The sequence below is a fragment of the Balaenoptera ricei genome, chromosome 1 (genome assembly GCF_028023285.1).
Source record: "Balaenoptera ricei isolate mBalRic1 chromosome 1, mBalRic1.hap2, whole genome shotgun sequence".
Classification (NCBI taxonomy): domain Eukaryota; kingdom Metazoa; phylum Chordata; class Mammalia; order Artiodactyla; family Balaenopteridae; genus Balaenoptera; species Balaenoptera ricei.
In genome coordinates this window covers 159,409,376-159,429,927 of record NC_082639.1, presented here as the reverse complement: position 1 = coordinate 159,429,927, position 20,552 = coordinate 159,409,376, and the positions used below count along the sequence as shown (strand labels likewise).

The window sequence follows — 20,552 nt, the reverse complement described above, 5'->3', positions numbered from 1 at the left end:
TCACACATTCTAGGTGTGGTGGGTTAGGAGGTCAGGGTCCTGGAGAATGCCTAGTCCCACCCCAGCTTCATCCTGGAATTATTTTCCTAGCTGGGCGCCTGGAGTGGAACCCATTCCGAAGGTTGAAACAGGAAAAAAGTCACCAACCTTAAGAGGTAACAGGGAGCAGTGTTGTGAACCTCGGCCTCTGCAGTCAGCCTGTCTTGGCTTGCTTCTCTGCTACATACTACTTACAAGATCCTCCTGGGCAGGCTTCGTAATATCTGTAAGCCTCACTTTCCTTATCTGTAGAATGGGGCTGCCAGAAGTTCCTACTCTGAGGGTGTGGGGGGATTCAGTGAGACCCTGCATGGGAGACACTGAGCTTGGTGCTGAGTAGATACTGAAGCTCGGGTTGGAGGCCTGGCCCTGAGATAGCGCGCTGAGAGTGCCCTGTGAATGGTGATACACACACGGGGTCAGTGCTGGTGATCATACCACCCAGACTGCAGCCAGCAGACCTTATGCCAGGGCCTGATGCTTGGGCTAGGGGGAGCAGGCAATCACAGTTGGGGTCCCCCTATGTTCAGTGAATGCATTCATGAAGCAGCAAGGAGGCCAGAAAAAAGCAAAGAAGAGAAAAGAAACCCCAGCAAATTCTCCTCTGTCCTCCCCCAGCTCTGCAGCTCCTGGGGGAACTGAGCTGCATAATACAATGGGATTTAATAAAATGCCTTTAACTCACAAAGTTTGTCTGCTGCCAGCTCCTTAATTAAATTGCCTAATGCTGCTTTGCGATGGCAGCACAAACTCCTGTGTTTAAAGAGCACGGTGTTGCCATGGCACTCCCCCGACAGCACGAGCCAGCTGTGGAGGAGCATGCAGATGAGACATGGGGCCTGGCCCCGCCCGCGGTATCCAACACACACACACACACACACACACACACACACACACGCTCTCTCTCTCTGCAATAGACTCTGGTCTGGTTTTCCTGGGAAAGGATTTAATCCTTGCTAAGAATGCTGAGCCGAGGCTTTAGAAAGAGGAGACTCGGGGCCATCTGAGCAGAGCAGAGCTGGCCAACTGGTATGGCAGTGGGTCCCAGGCCCAGCCCTGCGAGGCTGGGCAGCCAGGTGTCTCCCTAGCCGCCCGCTCCTACAGCAAGCAGCTGCCTCCATTTCCCCCGGTGCACCATCCAAATCCACTTGTCTATGTGTGATGAGACCCAAGAAGGGTGGGTAACACTGGACGAGAGTCTGATTGGTTTGATGAGAAAGGGGGTATGTTTTTTCACACATGGAGGGCGGAGGAAAGAAACTCACTTGCTTATGGATTTTTCCTTTAGATGCAGTGTTTCTCAGCCCTAGCTTCACAGTAACACCAGTTGGATATTTTCCCCAATATTTTATTATGAAAAATTTCAAATATACAGCAAAGTTGAAGGAATTTTACCGTGAGCAATCATATACCCACTACCTAGATTCTACCATTAACCTTTTATGAGACTTGCTTTATCACATCTCTTTCCATCTATCCATCAATCCATCTTATTTTTGGTGCATTTTAAAGTAAATTGCAGACATTAGTACACTTTTCCCTAAATACTTTAACAACTATGGAGTTCAACTTTATTTTACTGTTTTGTTTTTCTTTTGATGTAAAATTTACATACAAAGAAATTCTGGGGAGTTTTAATTCCATGCCTGCATTGTACCCCCAGAGACTGATTTTAACTGGTCTGGAGTGGGATGTAGGCATCAGTATATTTTAAAAGATCCCCATATGAATCTATGGTGCAGCCAGAGTTGGAAAACAGAGATAACAGGAGACAAAGGATTGTAGTTTTTTTCTCCTAAGGAGAATGTGGAGCTCTGGTTGACCTGTCCCCTGCCTATCCTTCCAACCCCACTCCCCTTCCCCCCGGCGCTCTCCGTGCATACATCACATGCCCATGTTTATGCTTCTGTTAGGATGGATCTCTGTGTACATGTGAATACACTCGTTCTCATGTTAGCCTTATAAGGTCTCATATGTCCCAATGGCAAAATCCATTTCTGTTTCGGATATTGAATAAGTCACAGAGATGAAGCCAAACAAGTTCTCTTATGATGACCAGGGTACTATGATGACCAGGATTGTGGCAGCAGTGGATGAGGGATAATGATGCTAGTGGAGGGTGTTCAAAGTGATGTGTGGTGATGACAGTGAGCGAGGGGGTCCTAGTGATCACAGCTGAGGACAATGATGACAATGGGGTGGTGACATGGATGGAGATGGTGTGCTGCAGGTGGGGTGACCACCGTGCTGGTAAATCTCAGGTGACAGCATCATGGTGGCAGTTATCATGTTGATGCTGCTGATGTTTTCCTTCCTGTGAGGGCGGCGTGCAAACAGATGCTCATTCGCCACGCTGATACACATCTGGGAAGAATGTTGGTTGTCGTATGGCAGGAAGCTAGCTTGGTCCCCCCATTTGAGAACCCCACTGCTGCAAGGTGCAGCTCCTTCCAAAATTCTGAGAGGCCACCTGAGAACCTTATTCCCCCCTGGAGCCCTGGAAGAGGCCCGACAGAGAGGCAGCAGCCCCACATTTAGCCACCCTGTTCCGTTGCACTTTAACAAGACAGCTCCAGCATTAAGTATGAGCGGATCATTAGGAACGTTTATTTAAGATGAACAGCTCTGAGCCAGCCGGACTTGGGATACCAGCCATCCCATGATCGATAGAGATTTTATTTGCTGCCTGCGTGGTTTCCTGTTCCTTTCATGCCTGGTAAGCTTGAGGGAGGAGAGAGGAAAGTGCTCTGGTTCCTCTCTTAACCCAGGCAGTAGAGGGCAAAGGAATGCAAAACCCCAGCACTCCTATCTCTCACCACAGTACTTAGCTGGCACCCCTCTGCATTGTCCTGGGCTACTGGGATGAGAATGAGGTTGGGATGCTAAGATATACTACTTTAAGTATATATATCAAATATATATTAATATGTATATATGAATAAGCCCAGGAATTGATGCTGAAAAATACCTTAATAATGTTGTCCAACCCTTTCACTTTACAGATGAGAAACCTAGGGCCAAGTGGGCAACAAATAAAATCTCTGTTGAGAACGACAATAAAAATACTCTTCATGTATGTAATATCTCTAATGAGGCAAAGACACCTCACACCTGTGATCTGATTGGATCACAGCCCTGTGAGCTGGCAAGGAACTTCCTTCCTACCCATCTGACAGCTCCTGAGTCGATCCCAGATCGTTTCCACTAGCAGTGAGCCTAGGTGGTATTTGCGTAGCACTCACAGCTCATAGCGTATTTCAGACTCATGTTTTCATTAGATCTGAACCAGATCTCTGGACAGAAAAGATGGAAGGAACTAGTCTTATCCCCATTTTTCAGAGGTGAAAACTGAGGTTCATGGAGGTTAAGCATTTTGCCAACCTTGCACAGTTAGTAAGTGGTAGAGTGGGAACCAGAATCCAGGATCCCAGCATGAGTTTACTGGGGCTGCCGTATCAAAGTACTACAAACTGGACTGGATGGCTTAAATAACAGAAACTTAATTGTCTCAGGTTCTGGAGGCTAGAAGTCTGAAATCAGTGTGTCAGAAGGGTGGCAGGACCAGGCCGTGGTCTTTCTGAAACCTGTAGGGGAGACTCCTTCTTTGCCTCTCCCAGGCTCTGGTCCTGGCTTCCCTGGCTCGCAGCTGCAGCACTTCAATCACGATCTCCATCACCACATTGAATTCTTCCTGTGTCTCTGTGTCTGTGTCCAAATTTCCCTCTTCTTATAAGAACACCAGTCATTGGATTAGGGCCCACCCTAACCCAGTATAACCTCATCTTTACTTGATTACATCTGCAAAGACCCTGTTTCCAAATTAAGGTCACATTCACAGGTTCTGGGAGTGGGACTTCACTGTATCTTTGGCGGGGGGTTGCGGGGGGGGGGGGCACAATTCAATACATAATGATCCCTGACCTAAGCCAGTGGCCTGCCACAATGCAGTTTGCATCCTGTGCTCCATCCCATTCATTTTCTCCTCCTCGTCTTCTACTACCAAGGACGAGGTGCTCCCCTCTCCTGCAATGCAGCAAGTGGGGCTCTGGCTCGGAGCACTTTTCATCATCTGCTCTTCCCAAATGATTACAAGCTACTAAGGTGGACTCATGAAATATGGGCAGGCTTTTTGTCCTTTTTATTCCCAGACAGTAAAAATCATTAAGGCTCGCTCTTAATTAGTTTCATTTCGAAGCTTCTAAATATTGATTTAACCTACACTCCTTTGTACTTGCTGCAGTCACTGAATTATGCCTGTTATTGATCATGAGATGGAAGTGCTTCTATCCACTGGGCTCCGGGCCCTGGAAGGCACTGGTCCCCCAGTGGGTGTGTGGGGCTCAGAAGGCATTGATGGACTTGGAGGAAAGAAGCCCCTGCCAGATTGGAAAGGGCCTTCCCTTAAAGAAGGGCTGTTCAGCTTAGGCTGGGGGCCAGTTTCTTTCTCTTGGGTTGGCCCAGGCTCAAGGGAATTTGAATAAGAAGTCAGCTGGAAATCTCCCATTCCATTCTGGGCCTGAAGAGAGCTGGGCAGTGGGAGCTGGAGGAGGGTGATGTGGGGTCGGAGTGTAGAGCATGGGCTTTGGCAGCCAGCCAGACCTTGTCTGAGTCCTGGCTTTACCAGCTGGATATTCTTGTGCAAGGTACCTACCTATCCTCCACATCTGTGAAATGGGGCTAGTAATCCCCGTATCTTACTGTGGTTTTGAGCATTGAGTGCAACCACTCATTTCAGAGCCCAGCCCGAGGCCCGGCTCATAGGCAGTCCTTGGCCAATGGCTACCATTTTTAACATTGCCGTCCCACTGAGAAAGTAAGTCTGGACTTGGAGGCACACTGTCTTTTAGCCCTGGCTCCATTACTTGTTTGCTGTATGATCTTGGGCAAGTCACTTAATATCTTTTCCATTAAAATGGGGATAATGGCATCTATGACCTTGCAAGGCTATTGTGAATATCACACAGGATCGTGGAGATGGAAGAATTTAAATTGCAAGGTGCATCCAGTCATAATAGATATTATTGATGGCTATAGTATCATTGCCTTAGATGCCCTCTTGGCTGCCCTCTACCTCCAATATCATGTTCAGACTGTTCTGGCTCCAGCCTGCTGCTCCAGCCTCTTCACATCACCTACACTCTTGGAAACTAAGGGGGACCACTCAGTTCTTGGAGTTCACTTCATCATTTTTATCCCAGGACCTTTGCTCCTGGTGTCCCCAGTATGTATAGAATGGTCTTCTACCATCTGTGCATCTGCTGACCTAGGCAACACTTCCCTGGGAGGTTTTTTTTACAACAACTTTATTGAAGTACATTGCATACCATCAAATCTACCCATTTTTAGTGTATAATTCAATGACTTCTAGAAATTTCCTCGCAGAATTGTGTTTTCTCCTCCAGACTATGCCCCTGTTGTCCTTGGTAAGTACTTCTGTGACAATTCTTATCATACTTTAGTAGAGTGTTTTGTTTTGTTTTGTTTTTAAATTTGTGACTCCCGCCTGCCCTCCCCATGACCTTGTATCCCTATCCCCTCACAGTGCCAGCATACAGTCAGGACTCTATTAATGCTCATTGGGTAGAGAGCTTCCTTGTGGCCGGGACAGAGAAGGTGAGAGGGGTCTGGAAAACTCAACTCTTATCTATCAGGATAATGATAAGGAGTTCATCATACACATAGGTTTTTTTTTTTTTTTAATAACTTTTTATTTATTTATTTATTTATTTTTGGCTACACTGGGTCTTCGTTGCTGTGTGCAGGCTTTTTCTAGTTGCAGTGGGCGGGCTTCTCATTGCAGTGGCTTCCCTTGTTGCAGAGCATGGGCTCTAGGCGTGTGGGCTCAGTAGTTGTGGCACTCAGGCTTCAGTAGTTGCGGCTCCCGGGCTCTAGTGCACAGGCTCAGTAGTTGTGGCATGTGGGCTCAGTAGTTGTGGCTCGTGGTCTCTGGAGTGCAGGCTCAGTAGTTGTGGCGCATGGGCTTTGTTGCTCTGCAGCATGTGGGATCTTCCCAGACCAGGGCTCGAACCTGTGTCCCCTGCATTGGCAGGCGGATTCTTAACCACTGCGCCACCAGGGAAATCCCCACGTAGTTTTAATTGAGCATTCCTAGCGGGCACTGTTCTCGTTTACAGAATTCTAATCTCATCTGGAGGGTCCTTGGAGGTTATCTAGCCCAGTGATTCTCCATGCGCATACATCAGATTCGCCTGGAGGGTTTGCTCAACCACAGGTAACTAGGCCCCGCCCTCTGAGTTCCTGATTCCGGAGGTCTGGGGTGGGCTTGAGAATCTGCACGTCTAACAGGTTTCCAAGTGATGCTGATACTGCTGGTTCAGGGACCTCAGCTTTAGAACCACTGCTCTAGCCCAGCCTCCTCATTTCACAGATGAGGAGCCCAAGGGCTAGAGAAGTAAGAGGACACACTCCAAGGTCTGTCCCAGGCCAGAACTAGAACCCAGCCCTGTCCTGTCCCATGTCCTCTACCACCAGTTCTCATGCCCTGACCTCTCCTTCCCACCCTGACTTCAGAGAAGCTGAATAGGGGCACAGAAGGTCGGACAGGGCTTCTGACAAATGCTCTCCACAGGCCTGACCCCGAGCTGGGGAGGGATGATGGGGGGGCTGCTGAGGGAGAGGCCAGCGGGGCCGAGGAGGGGAGCAGGGGAAGAGGAGGGCCACGGGAGGGGGAGCGCGTGAAGGCGTGAGCAGGGCAGGCCTGGAGGAGGCGATGAGGACTGACAGGCCATTCTTACTGCGGTTGGGGATGGGAAAAAACCCACTGCGGGGCCTCAGCTGCAGCCATTTATCTCTCAGGCCTGCCCGAGACAGCTGACAGAAGGAGAAGGCAGTGAGCCACTCCGAGACCAAGGCTCCTTCCGCCTCGTGATTTATCTCTGAGCTTCATCTGGCAAACCTGCTGATGAAACGAGTCTCCTTTTCTCTCCGCCTCATCAATTTTCATTCTGATTTCATTTTCTTTTTCCGTTAGAAGAGCTTTGGCCTTTCTCCTTGTTTAACTGGTCTGTTCCCCATTTGCTCTGCCTCTTTCTCCTCAGCCCCCCAGGCCCCAAACCCTCTCCCCAGGCACTCCTCCCACACCCACCCCCACCATGCCTTGGTGCTTCTCTCACTACTAGTTCTGGGCTCCTGAGTCACAGAGTTGCCCTCGAGGGGCTCACAGTCTGAGAGAGGAGTTGAGCATCACAGTGGATATGGGTTCTTCAAGGATGGGGGAAGGAGCAAGGGATTGATTAGTGGGGCGTGGGTGGTGGTCAGGGAAGACTTCAGAGAGGGGCAGTGTGAGCTGAGACTTCAGAGATGGGAATACACAAGCGGTGACAGGGACTTATGGGCAAGGCCCCTGCATGTGCAAAGGCACGGGGGCAGGAAAGAGCATTGCTTGCATCTCTCTGAAGCCTTCCCTCTCCTTCCGCTGCACCTAACTCCCAGGGATCCACTGTGTCTGAAGGGCTGCAGGAGGGAGCCTTTCAAGAATGCTGCAGGGTCTACCCAGCACCCCGGCTAACTCTAGGAAGGGCAGGGAGAATTATAGGGAGAGAGGCGGGAGAGGCTCGAGGTCAGTAGCTGGGCTTGGCTGCCCCTCTGGCTTGCGCCTATGGCCAGTGTGGAATGTCCTCAGGCTGCGGTCAAGCTGGGACATTTAGAGCTCTGCTAGGAGGGGGCCCTCTCGACCCTTCCAAGGAGCACCTGGGCAAACAGAGGAGCTGCTCACCTAAGCCAGGAAGAGTGAGCTGTTGGGTGAGAGTGTGTCAGACATTGGTGATCTGTAAATGAACTGAGTTCTAGAGCCTTCTCGAGTCCTAAAGACTAGAACTGGACCCTGGTTGGAGGCCCCGGGGAGTGCTTAAAGTTGACCCAGGAGAGGGCAGCTCCGTCAGGAAGGAGTGTCAGACTGAGATGGAAGGGTTCCTAGGAGAGGCTGCCTGCGTGAGAGGCCACATGACCATGGACAGGCCGTCTGGTGCGGGCCTGGTATATAGGTGGCCTGGAAGCCAGGGACTGTGCCTCAGACAGACCGAGGTAGATGAAAAGGGAAGAGCGCTCCAGTGAGCGCCAGGCACTTAGCAGGCATCATTCTTGCAGATTTCCCCCCATGAGGTAGGCTCTCTCCCTGCATTAGGAGGAATCTGAGTAAGGATGCTTGAGGTCATACAGCCAGCACCAGGATTCAGATGCAGAGCCGACTCCAAAGCCCTCCTTTGAACCGCTAACCTAAGATCTCAGAGTGTCCACAGGATTTCCAGAGGGGGCGCCTGAGGGAGCTCCAGAGGGGGCGGATCATCGTAGGGTAGAATCCAGAGGCAGAAAGTTAAGTCAGAAGTGCCTTCTCCATCAAAGGAAGGGCTACAGTGGCCATGCAGCGGCCAGAGCCAGGGCAGGGGAGCCCGGGTGTGTGCCTACAGGAGGTGCGTTCTGGGTCTCCTTCACGAGGCCAGACTCAGGTCCACCTGCTCTTCCGGAGCTCCGAAGCAACCAGCCCCCTTCTGTTCTCGTGCCCTGCCCTTCCTTGCCTTTCTTTCTCTCCTTCCACAGGTATCTTCTGAGCTCCTACTGTGTGCCAGACTGTTGGAGGAACTGGCAACTTGGAGCACAGTTCTTCCCCCGAGGGCCTCACAGTCTGGAGGGAGAGACAGACAGACAAGTAAACAGCCAGTGGATGATGGAGGGACGCTGAGGCACCAGAGGAAGGAGCCCAGGAGAGGCATGGAGGGGTCAGAGGAGGTTTCCTGAGGATGGGCAGATAGTCAGCAGAAGGCTGGCGGCGTGTGGCGGTGGAGCTCAGCCTGGCGCTGCTCTCCAGGCCCCTGCAAAGCTGGCTCCACTCCCCTGAAGCCTCTTTGGTGCAGTGCGACCAGACAAAAATGACTGTGGGCTACCTACTGGCGCCCTCCACTCCTACTTAAGAAATAACGAGGCAGGCTCCCTTCCAGGCAGTAGAATTGCAACACCCTCTGTCCAGGGCCAGTCCAGAGACCTGGGAATGTAGATATTTCTTCCTGGGAACAAGTCCCTTCCCTCCCGGGCCAGGAAAGGGTTTTTACTGGAACTGACTCTTCTCACTCCAGAGGGGAGGGGAGGGCAAGGGTAGACAAGAGAAACCTCATCCTTTCACCAGGAGATGCCCTCTCATTTTTCTCCCTTCTCTCCTCCAGTCTCCCCAGTATCCTCCACTCTTGAAATTCAGCTTCTGGCACCAGAATCATGGAAATAGAAAGGGCTGGTGTATGAGACGCAGCTGGGTTCACACTCAGGCTCTTCCACATTCTAGCTGTGGCACCTGGGTCTGATCCCTTGTCTCCACTGAGCTTGAGGTTTCTCTTCTAAAAAGTACCTACTTACAGGGTTGTTGGGAGGATGGGATGAGGTATCTCTAAAGTGGCCAGCAAATAGAAATCCTGCACATAGAAGGCACTCGGGGGCGTCGTATCTTCCCTCTGACACTTTGATTTATGTCATCCTTCCAGCGGCATCAACTAGAGTTGAAGGGACTCACCTCACTCAAAGAGAGAGGCTCTGCAGACTCATCATTTTCAAGCTTTTATAGCTGCGACTCAAGGGCAAAAATGCACAATTTTGCATCACATCCGTCTGTACACAGGTGTGTGTGTGTGTGTATGTGTGTGTAAAACAGAGGGGAAAAATTTCTCAAAACAACGCTTAGTCTAGCTACATACAATGCACTCTATTTTCTATTTCATTTTTTTAATGTATATTGTTATCCACTTTAAACTGTTTTCATGACCCACTAATGGGTTGCGATTCATAGTTCATGGCTGTAGAACACCTCCCACCCTTACCAGGAAATTCTGCACTGCACTAGGCTCTGAGAAGACAAAAATAAATAACAAACCATCCTTTCCTCCAGGAGCTCACAGCCTGGTTGAGAACACAGGCTCTCAGAATGACAATAAGGAAGGTGCTGTTACCGTGGAGGTCTGTTCAGAGTCTCTGGGACTGCGGTGGGTGTCACCACCCTTCTAGGAGGGCCTCTGGGAACATGTCACAGAGGAGGTGGCATTTGGGATGGGTTTTTATGGCTGAAGAGGAGTTTGATAGTTGAAGTTGGGGAGAGGTTTTGCTGGTTGAGTGAGAGGCCTGAGGAGGAGAAGGAAATAGCAAGTCTAGTCTAGGAGGAGCATGAGGTGCCTGGGAACGAGTGGGTCACTCAAGGGTGAGGAGGCCGCTGTGAGAGTCAAGACAAGAAATGAAAAGGGCACGTTAGCGTGAGCACTGTGGTGGGTGTGTGTGAGGTGGGAGAGGGACGCGTCACCATGGCGGAGATTTCCAGTCTTGGAGACTGGTGGATGGCAGTGCCTCCTGAGCAGGTTTGGTGGGAGATGTTGGGCTTGGGACAAGTTGAGTGCGAGGAGCCTCTGAAATGGCCAAGTGGAGAGGTCTGGGGCAGTTAGAAGTGAGTCTGGGTCTCTCCTTCCTGGTCACTCCCCCATTTGTCCTCTGCCTGGTGCCCCAGATTCTGTAATCAGATTACCTAGGGGTCTGGCAACAAAAAGGGGCCAGCAGTGCTGCCCCAGGAGGTGGCCAAGACCCAGCAGGGCTTTGGGGAAGGGCTGCCAGGAGGTTATCCTGCCATCTTCTTGCCTCAAGGCAGCATGACACTCACAGGCCCAAGTCATAGGATTCCAACCGGAGAGGGGACCCTAGGGCGTAGAGCAATTTCTAGATATGGGAATGGTAAAACAAGAAAGAGGAATAAGAGGAATCAGTCTCCCTTCCTGGAGATCGCTGATTAAGTGTGAGACCCTGAGAAGCTATAGCCACTATGAAGCAGGAGGATGAATTAAGTGAATTTCAGGTCTGAGGTTCTGGTGTTCCCTAAAGCCAGAGTCAACTGTTTCCAAAGACCCTGGTTCCAAGTTGCGATGGAGAAGGAAGGGGAATTCTGGGTTTAAAAGATGAAACTGATTGATGATGATAGAAGTCAGGACAATGGTTAACTCCAGGTGGGGGCTGGACATTTACTGGGAAGGGCCACATAGGAACCTCGGGAGGGCTGGAAATACTTAATATCTTGCTATGGGTGGTGGTTGTACTGGTATCTACTAAGGTAGAAATTCATCAAGCTGTGCACTTGGGATTCGTGCCATTTATATACTCTCCTGTATGTAAGTTATACCATAATAGAAAGAAAAAGTTTCCGACGATAGGTGAGAGATGAGAAGTAGGGGCTAAGATGGGAGGAGAGGCAATGGTGAAGGGGGCAATGAAGGCAACTAACAGGCACGTCATAGACCTTGCATCCTGGCTCCTCACAGCAGTTCTGTGAGAGGGTCTCATCCTCATTTCCCAGCTTGGGTCGTCTAACTTTGTCCAAGGTCACGCAGTGAGCGGCAGAGCCAAACTCAAACTCTGATCACAGAGCCCAGGCTCCTTCCGCTCCACCACTCCTCCTTTGCATAAGTTATTTATGGAATTCAGACTCTGGAAGACTAGATAAACGCTGAGGTCTCCTCCAGCTCTGAGGTCCTGGCTGTCTGTGATTAAATGAGAGGTGGGAGTGAGGGGCCATGCTCACCTCTCGGGAGGAGCCGGAGGCCAGGTGTACAGATGGAGCGATGGCCTCCCCCACCTCTGCATCCCCCAACCCAGCGCTTATCTGCTGGTGAGGAGGCTGGAGTTTATCAATGCTACACTCAATTATGCTGCCCATCTGTCTCCGCAGCTCAGGGGGACCTGGCACTGAAGCAGCAGGGAAGGCCAGGCAATTGATCACTGCCGAGCTGTTCCTCCCTCCGGAGGGCTCCCAGCTCAGGGCGGCTGGGCAGAGGCTGTGGGGAGGGAGAGGAGTTGGGGGAGGGAGAGACTCTGCATCCACCAGCCACCTGGAGGAGCAACGCTGTCAGTGCTGGCAGGAGCTCGGGACTGTCCTGGGGGCAGGGCCAGAGATGGAGGAAAGAGAGAAGAGCAGCTCCGGCTCCTGACGTCAGCTTCTCCAAAATTCTTCATTTAGGGCTTTGCCAAGGGTTGGAGTTTAATGGGGAGTGTACGAGATCAATTCCATACTTTCTGCTAAATCCAGAGCTGCTGCCGGGAGGAGGTGGGTCCGTTGGGGCTTGCAGAGCCAGCCCTTCCAAGAGGAACTTTGCTCCTGCAGTGGGCAACCCTGCTTCCCCTGCCACTGACGGTCATGGCTCCAGCTGTCCCTGAACAAAGAGGAGCGCCCAGCCCCCAATCCGAAGGCAGGCTGAGGTCTCTGTGCAGCCTGCTGGCTCTGTCTGTCCCTGTGCTTCCAGGCCCAGCCACACACACAGAGGAACAGGGTCTTCCCCGTGTATCCCCCAGGGAAGTCACTCTAGCCAGAAATCAAGGAATGGTGTCTGAGGGGCCCCCGCAGGTAGCGTCGGGGAGGAGGAGCAGAGGACCCATTCATCTGTGAAAGGATGGCACCTGAAGTAGGCATTCGGGGCCACCAGCCCTGCACTCTGCTCCTGTAAGGCGGGCATTGAGCTGCCAGGCAGTGAACCTTGGCTGGGCTGGTGGGGCAGGTTACAGAGTCAAAGACCTGGGTTTGAACTCTGACCCCACCACGTCAGAAGCTGTGCAAACTCTGACGTGTCAATTAACCTCTCCTTGCTTCAGTTGCTTCCCCTGTAAAATGAGACTAAACAATCCCTTCTCTGTCTGCACACAGGGTTGATGGGAGAGTCACACACTTCACAATTTGTATCCACTCACCAGTACCCTCTGCATGCTCAATCCTACACTTGGCTCACTGGGAACACAAAAAACATGCAAGACATAGCCCCTACTGCAAAGAGCTTGAAATCCAGTTGGGGAAAACGTACACGTGATAGTCTGAACTCCCGCTCACCCCGGGAGATTATAGATAAAAGACAATTAGCTTTCTCTGCAGCTCCCGCTCCCAGCAGAAATTGCTAATCAAGCCTGCATGAGTGGGCCATGTGCAAGACAGCCTTAAGTGGTGATGGCAGGTGAGTGGGCAGCTCTGAGTTCTATCTTGGAAGGGGCTGTGTGTTCAGCAGTGAGGGGGAGGACTTGTCTGGGCCTTTGCCAAGCCTTGGGACCCGAGGTGCTACAAACATGAGTCATCCAGCCGCTGCCCGTCTCTGGGCCTCTGGATGCCGAGCCCCGGCCCGAGGCTCCTGGCTGAGGGGCTGGAACTCTGGCTCACCGCCCGCCCCCCAGCCCAGCCACAGGGGCAAGGAAGAGGGTGAGCCTGGAGTGGAGGGAAAGGCGAATCTCTGGATGTTTTTGGTTTTTGTTTTTTGTGTGTTTTTTAAAATTTTATTTATTTATTTTTGGCTGTGTTGGGCCTTCGTTTCTGTGTGAGGGCTTTCTCCAGTTGTGGCAAGCGGGGGCCACTCTTCATCGCGGTGTCTCTGGATGTTTTTAATGAACTTTTAAATGGCTTCTCGATCCCATCCATATAGCTGAGCATCGGTAGGACAAAGGTGCCAGGACACAGGTGTTGGAGGAGGAGCCTGGGGCTCGGGCAAGGTCTGAAGGCCCTCTCCACCCACCGCAGCCTCTCTCCCCTTACGCACTGTCTTGGGCTCTCCTAATCATTTTGCATTTTTGGTACTGCCAGAGTGGCACTCTTAAAGGTGTGACGTTTTATCTAGTCCTGCTCACAGCTCCCCATCCCACCTGGGGGCGACACTGGGCCCACAGTGGGCAAGCTTAATAGGGGCTTGTTGAGCCCTGGGCTCCAACTTCTATCCCCCCCTAAGAAGTCCTATAGCTGGGGAGCCTCCCAACCCTGGGAGATGAAAGAGAACTAAGCCTTGCTGAGCTCTCTGGGTGCACCACACCCGGTTCCTTTCATCCCAATGACAAGCTCGTTTTACACATGAGGAACAGATGCTCAGAGCAGTGAACTTTCCCCAGGGTGCTCTGGTAGGAAGTGGTAAGTAATAGTAAGATCTCTTTGCTGGTGGGTCCTACTTTCTTGGGTGAGACCTGGGCAGGAGACAGGAGCCTCTGGTGTGTACGTGTGGCAGGACCCCAGCCCTAGCTCCGTGACAGGGCCATCCCAGGACTCAGCTTGTCCCTGATGCCTCTCCACTCACATAGCACACGGCAGAACCCCACCACTCTTCCTGACCGCCGCTCACCGGCCTGGGTGGCTGAGTACTCCAGGCTCCCCTCTGCACGTGGATGCGGGTGTGCATGTGTGTGTGCACGTGTGTTTGCCTTAGTTTTACGTGTCAGTGTACACACACCCCCACGCAAAACCTCTGTGCATTTTAAGTCATGTTGTTTTTCCCACCTTCAGAAATAGCTGCAGAGGAAGGTGGGAAGTAGTCAAATGTAAACAGGCATGCCGCTCCCTTGCTCAAGGGAGGCCTCCAACTGCTCCCCTCCCCGGCCCCAGCATCCTGGAAGTGGGATGAGGTGGGCAAAGAGCCCCGCTGGCCAGCTGAGAGGCACTTGCCTGGAAGGTGGTGGAAGACACAGCTCCCAGCTTCCTGCAGCTCCCTGATAAGGAGTCATCTCCTCAGGCGACAAGAATGGGCACCCAGCCTGCTGCTTCAGCAGCCAGTACAGCTCAGGGTATCCAGGGTAGGGTCGGGCCAGATCTGGGGGCAGAGAAGTACAGTGTAAATGGCACAACCTCTGAATTCCTGTCTCCTGACATTTACCAGCTGTATGGCTTGAGCCAAATTCTTTAACCTCTTCCAAACCTCAGTTTCTTCATCTGCAAACTGGAGGTATTAATGATTATCTTGTAGACTCTTTATGAGGGTTAAATGAAATAAGACATAGTCTTTGAAAGGTCCTGGCAAATAGCAGGCATTCAATAACTGTGCACTCCCCTAATGTCTGCAGCTGGAAAACTACCCAGTCAGACCTCCACTCAGGAGTCAGACTAGGCCCAGGGGCCCCCTTTGGTTCCCCCATCTTGGTTCTAGGCCAAGGCTGGACTTTCGTCTAGGGCAAAGCATCCTAGCCATGGGTTCTTCTAGAGAACCAGGATTGATTGTCCATACCCGGGAGGAAGGAACAGCAGGGGCTTGGATTCTAGATTGGAGTGGGGGTAGGGACCCAACCTCCTGGAGGAAGGGGCCCTAGGACCATAGAGATTGATTTATACGATAAACCCTCACTGGGCACCTGTCCTGGGCTACAAGCATGATGATGAGCGAGACAGGTCCCCAGTTGGGGAGACATTTCCACGTGATGTGATCAGGGCTGTGACAGAAGAAAGCATGGGGTACTGCGAGAGCACAAAGCAGGCCCCTTAGCCATCCAGGGGTGGGGAGGGTTAGAAGCAGCTTTCTGTAGGAGGGGACTGACCTTAGGTTGAGTCTTGAAGAACAACTGGGAGTTGTCTGGGAGACAGGATGGGGGGTGTACGGTAAATTTGACCTGAAAGGTTGGTCACAGTGAGTCAGTAGGATGGCAAAAGCCAGGAGAATTGGCTGAGGCCAGATCACATATGGTCAGGACTAAGGTGCTCAGACCCAGGCTTCTTAAACCCACCACCTCCTCCTGGCAGTTTGGGTAGGCTACAGGGGAAGGGAAAGCCCCTGCCTCCAGGCAGGGAAGTTGGCAAAAGCCAAAGCTGTCCCCTATCCCCGGAGAGCCTAAGCAGACCCCAGGTGACCACCTCACTTCCCCAGCCTGTCTGGGTGTGGGGTCAGGGTCCACTGCCTTTCAACTTTCAAAGTCCTGGGAGCGCACCCTGGAATTGAGAAGCCACGTTTGTTTCTACCACCCTCTACCCACACTGCTCAGAGGGATGTCTGAAAACTGTCACTTTATTTCCCACTTACTCAGTGAGGAGAGATGTGAGGAAGGTTGGAGAATCTACTCCACATCTCTCTGGGCTCAGAAGGACTCTGAAGATGACAATTTCAGCCATCCCCTCTCCTCCACACACACACACACCTTCTGCGAGTTATCCTGGAAGCTTCCAAGGCTCAATCTCTTGCCCTTTCCTTGAAGACTCCCAGTCACTCCCCCAGCAGATCAAAGAAAAGGACAGCAAAGCCTAAGGACTGTAGGACAGAATCCAGGAGCCCTGGCTCTGATCTTGTCCACCCCTCTCAGCTCCTTTGACCTCTTGAGTCAAACAGGGGAGACACAGGAGGAGGGAGTAGATTCTGCTTCTCTGCAACCTCCTTAACTCTGCATCCTCTTCTTCCAGGGCTGCCCCGATGGGGCATGGCAATGAGTGAGCAGACCGAGCGCCAGTGGACAAGGATGGACAGCTGCACCCAGGAGGGCAGGAAATGGTGCCCACCCATCCCCGCATAGAATGACTGCCCAGGGAGAGTGGTTCCCCGGGCCCTGGCAGGGCTGCTGACCCTCAGCCTGCAAACCGCTAAGAGCACAAGGACTCTAGACTCTTCCTGTGAATGGTCCCCTGCCCTGCAGCTCCACCATGAGGCTGCTTGTGGCCCCCCTCTTGCTAGCTTGGGTGGCTGGTGCCATTGCCACTGTGCCCGTGGTACCTTGGCACGTGCCCTGCCCCCCTCGGTGTGCCTGCCAGATCCGGCCCTGGTATACACCCCTATCGTCCTACCGCGAGGCCACCACGGTGGACTGCAATGACCTATTCCTGACAGCTGTGCCCCCGGCGCTGCCCACAGGCACGCAGACCCTGCTGCTACAGAGCAACGGCATCGTCCGCGTGGACCAGGGTGAGCTCGGCTACCTGGCCAATCTCACAGAGCTGGACCTGTCCCAGAACAGCTTTTCAGACACCCGAGACTGTGATTTCCGTGCCCTGCCCCAGCTGCTGAGCCTGCACCTGGAGGAGAACCAGCTGACCCGGCTGGAGGACCACAGCTTTGCAGGGCTGGCCAGCCTTCAGGAACTCTATCTCAACCACAACCAGCTCTACCGCATCGCCCCAAGGGCCTTCGCCGGCCTCAGCAACCTGCTGCGGCTACACCTCAACTCCAACCTGCTGAGGGCCGTGGACAGCCGCTGGTTCGAGATGCTGCCCAGCCTGGAGATCCTCATGATCGGCGGCAACAAAGTGGACGCCATCTTGGACATGAACTTCCGGCCCCTGGCCAACCTGCGCAGCCTGGTGCTCGCGGGCATGAACCTGCGGGAGATCTCTGACTACGCCCTGGAGGGGCTTCAAAGCCTGGAGAGCCTCTCCTTCTATGACAACCTGCTGGCCCGGGTACCCCGGCGGGCGCTGGAGCAGGTGCCTGGGCTCAAGTTCCTAGACCTGAACAAGAACCCGCTCCAGCGGGTGGGGCCCGGGGACTTTGCCAACATGTTGCACCTCAAGGAGCTGGGGCTGAACAACATGGAGGAACTGGTTTCCATTGACAAGTTTGCCCTGGTCAACCTCCCTGAGCTGACCAAGCTGGACATCACCAACAACCCCCGGCTGTCCTTCATCCACCCCCGCGCCTTCCATCACCTGCCCCAGATGGAGACCCTCATGCTCAACAACAATGCTCTCAGTGCCTTGCACCAGCAGACAGTGGAGTCCCTGCCCAACCTGCAGGAGGTGGGTCTCCATGGCAACCCCATCCGCTGTGACTGTGTCATCCGCTGGGCCAATGCCACGGGCACCCACGTCCGCTTCATCGAGCCTCAGTCCACCCTGTGTGCCGAGCCACCAGACCTCCAGCGCCGCCCAGTGCGGGAGGTGCCCTTCCGGGAGATGACGGACCACTGCCTGCCCCTCATCTCCCCCCGCAGCTTCCCCGCCAGCCTCCAGGTGGCCAGCGGAGAGAGCCTGGTGCTGCACTGCCGGGCGCTGGCTGAACCAGAACCCGAGATCTACTGGGTCACTCCAGCTGGGGTTCGACTGACGGCTGCCCGGGCAGGCAGGAAGTACCGGGTGTACCCTGAGGGGACCCTGGAGCTGCGGAGGGTGACAGCGGAAGAGGCAGGGCTGTACACCTGTGTGGCCCAGAACCTGGTAGGGGCTGACACTAAGACGGTTAGTGTGGTTGTTGGCCGGGGTCCCCTGCAGCCAGGCAGAGGCAAGGGATGGGGTCTGGAACTCCAGGTGCAGGAGACTCACCCCTATCACATCCTGCTCTCTTGGGTCTCCCCACCCAACACAGTCTCCACCAACCTCACCTGGTCCAGTGCCTCCACCCTCCAGGGCCCCAGGGCCACTGCTCTGGCCCGCCTGCCACGGGGTACCCACAGCTACAACATCACCCGCCTCCTTCAGGCCACGGAGTACTGGGCCTGCCTGCAAGTGGCCTTTGCTGATGCCCACACCCAGTTGGCATGTGTATGGGCCAGGACTAAAGAGGCCACTCCTTGTCACAGAGCCTTAGGGGACCAACCTGGGCTCATAGCCATCCTGGCTCTCACCATCCTCCTGCTGGCAGCCGGGCTGGCAGCCCACCTTGGCAGTGGCCAGCCCAGGCAGGGAGTGGGTGGGCGGCCTCTCCTTCCAGCCTGGGCTTTCTGGGGCTGGAGCACCCCCTCAGCCCGGGTGGTATCTGCACCCCTTGTCCTGCACTGGAATCCGGGGAGGAAGCTGCCCAGGTCCTCAGAAGGGGAGACGCTGTCACCACCATTGTCGCAAAATTCCTGAAGCTCAGCCTGTTCTCAGCAGTAGAGAAATACCTAGGACTACTTTTTACCAAAAGGGAAGCAATCTGGGCCAGGTACCCTGCCCGGAAAGTAACATGGACCCACATGCTTGAGGCCTGGCAGCTGGACCAAGACAGCCAGCTTTGTGGCCCTAGTGGGGGTGCTCCTGCAGCCTCCAGAAACTGCCCTTACCTTCTGGGGGCTCCTCCGCTGCCATTCTGAGGAGCATCTCCAAGGAACAGGAAGGACTGTGGCTAAAGCTGCCCACCTCCCCAGTTGTCTGTGTGCCCAGAGGCTCCTGGGCCTGGATGTCCCCTGCCTGTGTCCTCAGGCCCTTGGCCCACAGGATGCACCCCCTCCTCTTCTCTGTCTCTGTACAGTCTCAGTTGCTTGCTCTTTCCCCTTCTGGGCAAGAGCTGAAGGAGGCCTCTCCTCCCCACCTCGGGGGACTGCTCCCAAAGTGGGGCCCCAGTTGGATGAGAAGGACATGTGGGAGAGGGATGCCCAGGAACGCCTCTTCCCGGCACCCTTCCGGTCTGCACTCTGAGGCTGACTTTCTATAGGCAATTTTGTACCTTTGTGGAGAAATGTGTCACCTCCCCCCAACCCAGTTCACTCTTTTCTCCTGTTTTGTAAAAAATAAAAATAAATAAGAATAACAATAATAAGGGGAGGGGAAGGAAACAAAAGAAAAATAATCCTTTGAATACTGAGTATAACTAAAGAGCTCTCTGCTCTGAATCTCTTCAAAGCCTGAGGGTGACAGAAAGAGGGGCTGGATTGGGAGAGGAGGGAGGGGAGAGAGAGGAACGTGGTGCGCGAGAGCACAGGTTTTCCCTTTAGGTTTGAATTCTGACCTGCCAGGCGCCTCTGGGCCTGCTCCCCAAAGGGCCTGGAGACCTGGAGAAGAGGGACAAAGAGCAGGAGAGGCTGACGAGAGAGGAAAGAAGAGACAAGGAGAGGGTGGGAGAGGAAAATGGAGGAAAACCTGGAGATGGAGAGAGTGGAAATTTCCATCACCCAATGTTGTCACCCCTTCTCTTTCTGTGATAAGCAATTAACATGCCAGTGCATAGGAAGCACTTCCCATCCTATTTCTAATTAAACAAACCCAAGAGGCAGAGTCATGCTGAGAATTGCAGATCATCAAGACAGCAAGAACTTGGGCTCACTGGGGCAGGAGGGGGTTGTGGGGTGATGGAGGATTTGGGGAGGGGAGGGCTGTGGGACAAGAAAATTGCTGCATTTATCTTTCTGGTCCATTTCAGTATAATCTGCAATGAGCCTGGTTTGCTTTTGCAGTATTTTTTTTTTTCATGGATTGACTTCTTAGGACCAAATGTGAAGAGAAACATCTGTTGGAAAAGCAGAAGAGCCAAGGGGAGGGGCTGCTGTGGCCAGCCGAAGGACGGTTCCAGAGCAAAAGGCCGCTGGGCCACAGGTCTTGTTTCTGAGATGGGTCTCTTGAGACCAAAAAGAAGCAGCACGTGAACTTGACGTCTCCTGCACTACAGACACGTTTAGCAGACTCGTGGGAAGCGGGGTCTAAGTCACCCTAAGGTTGCAAATGTAGACACAGGTGGAAGCCAGACCAATAGAGCATCAGGCCCCATGGAACCTAGAAAGAGAACACTCACCCCAAGCCAGAGGATGCTGCTTCTCTCTCGGTAAGCACAACGAGACCAGGGTTCTCTGAAGACCTTCAGCAAACAGCCACTTTAGAAGCCTTTTCCTCTTGGGCAGAAGGGTTCTCACACATCAGCCTGCATCAGAATCACCTGAGGGCTGGCTGAACACAGACGGCTGGTCCTACCCCCAGAGTTTCTGATCCGGATTTGGGTGGGATCTGAGAATTGCATTTCTAACAAGTTTTCGGCTGATGTCGATGCTGCTGGTCTGGGGACCCCACGTGGAGAACCATGGAGCTCCAGCCTGCGGTGGCTAGAACGTTTCACTTCCTCTGCTCAGGGTCCCGGCTTTTTTAT

At 53.1% G+C, this 20,552-nt stretch overlaps 1 protein-coding gene across 2 annotated transcripts in view; it reads left to right on the top strand.

The window, feature by feature from the left end:
- Positions 1 to 20,041, top strand: part of LRRN2 (leucine rich repeat neuronal 2) — a 63,185-nt gene extending 43,144 nt beyond the window's left edge. Inside the window, exons 2-3 of one of the 2 annotated variants that reach the window (XM_059904677.1) lie at positions 16,193 to 17,935; positions 19,901 to 20,041. In XM_059904677.1, the coding sequence (XP_059760660.1) occupies positions 16,430 to 17,935; positions 19,901 to 19,912 (1,518 nt within the window). In that variant the 5' untranslated portion in view covers positions 16,193 to 16,429 and the 3' untranslated portion in view covers positions 19,913 to 20,041. Of the gene's footprint in view, positions 1 to 16,192; positions 18,665 to 19,900 lie in introns of those variants that run through there. The other variant, XM_059904667.1, reaches the window with a different exon arrangement.
- The last annotated feature ends 511 nt before the right edge of the window (positions 20,042 to 20,552 follow it).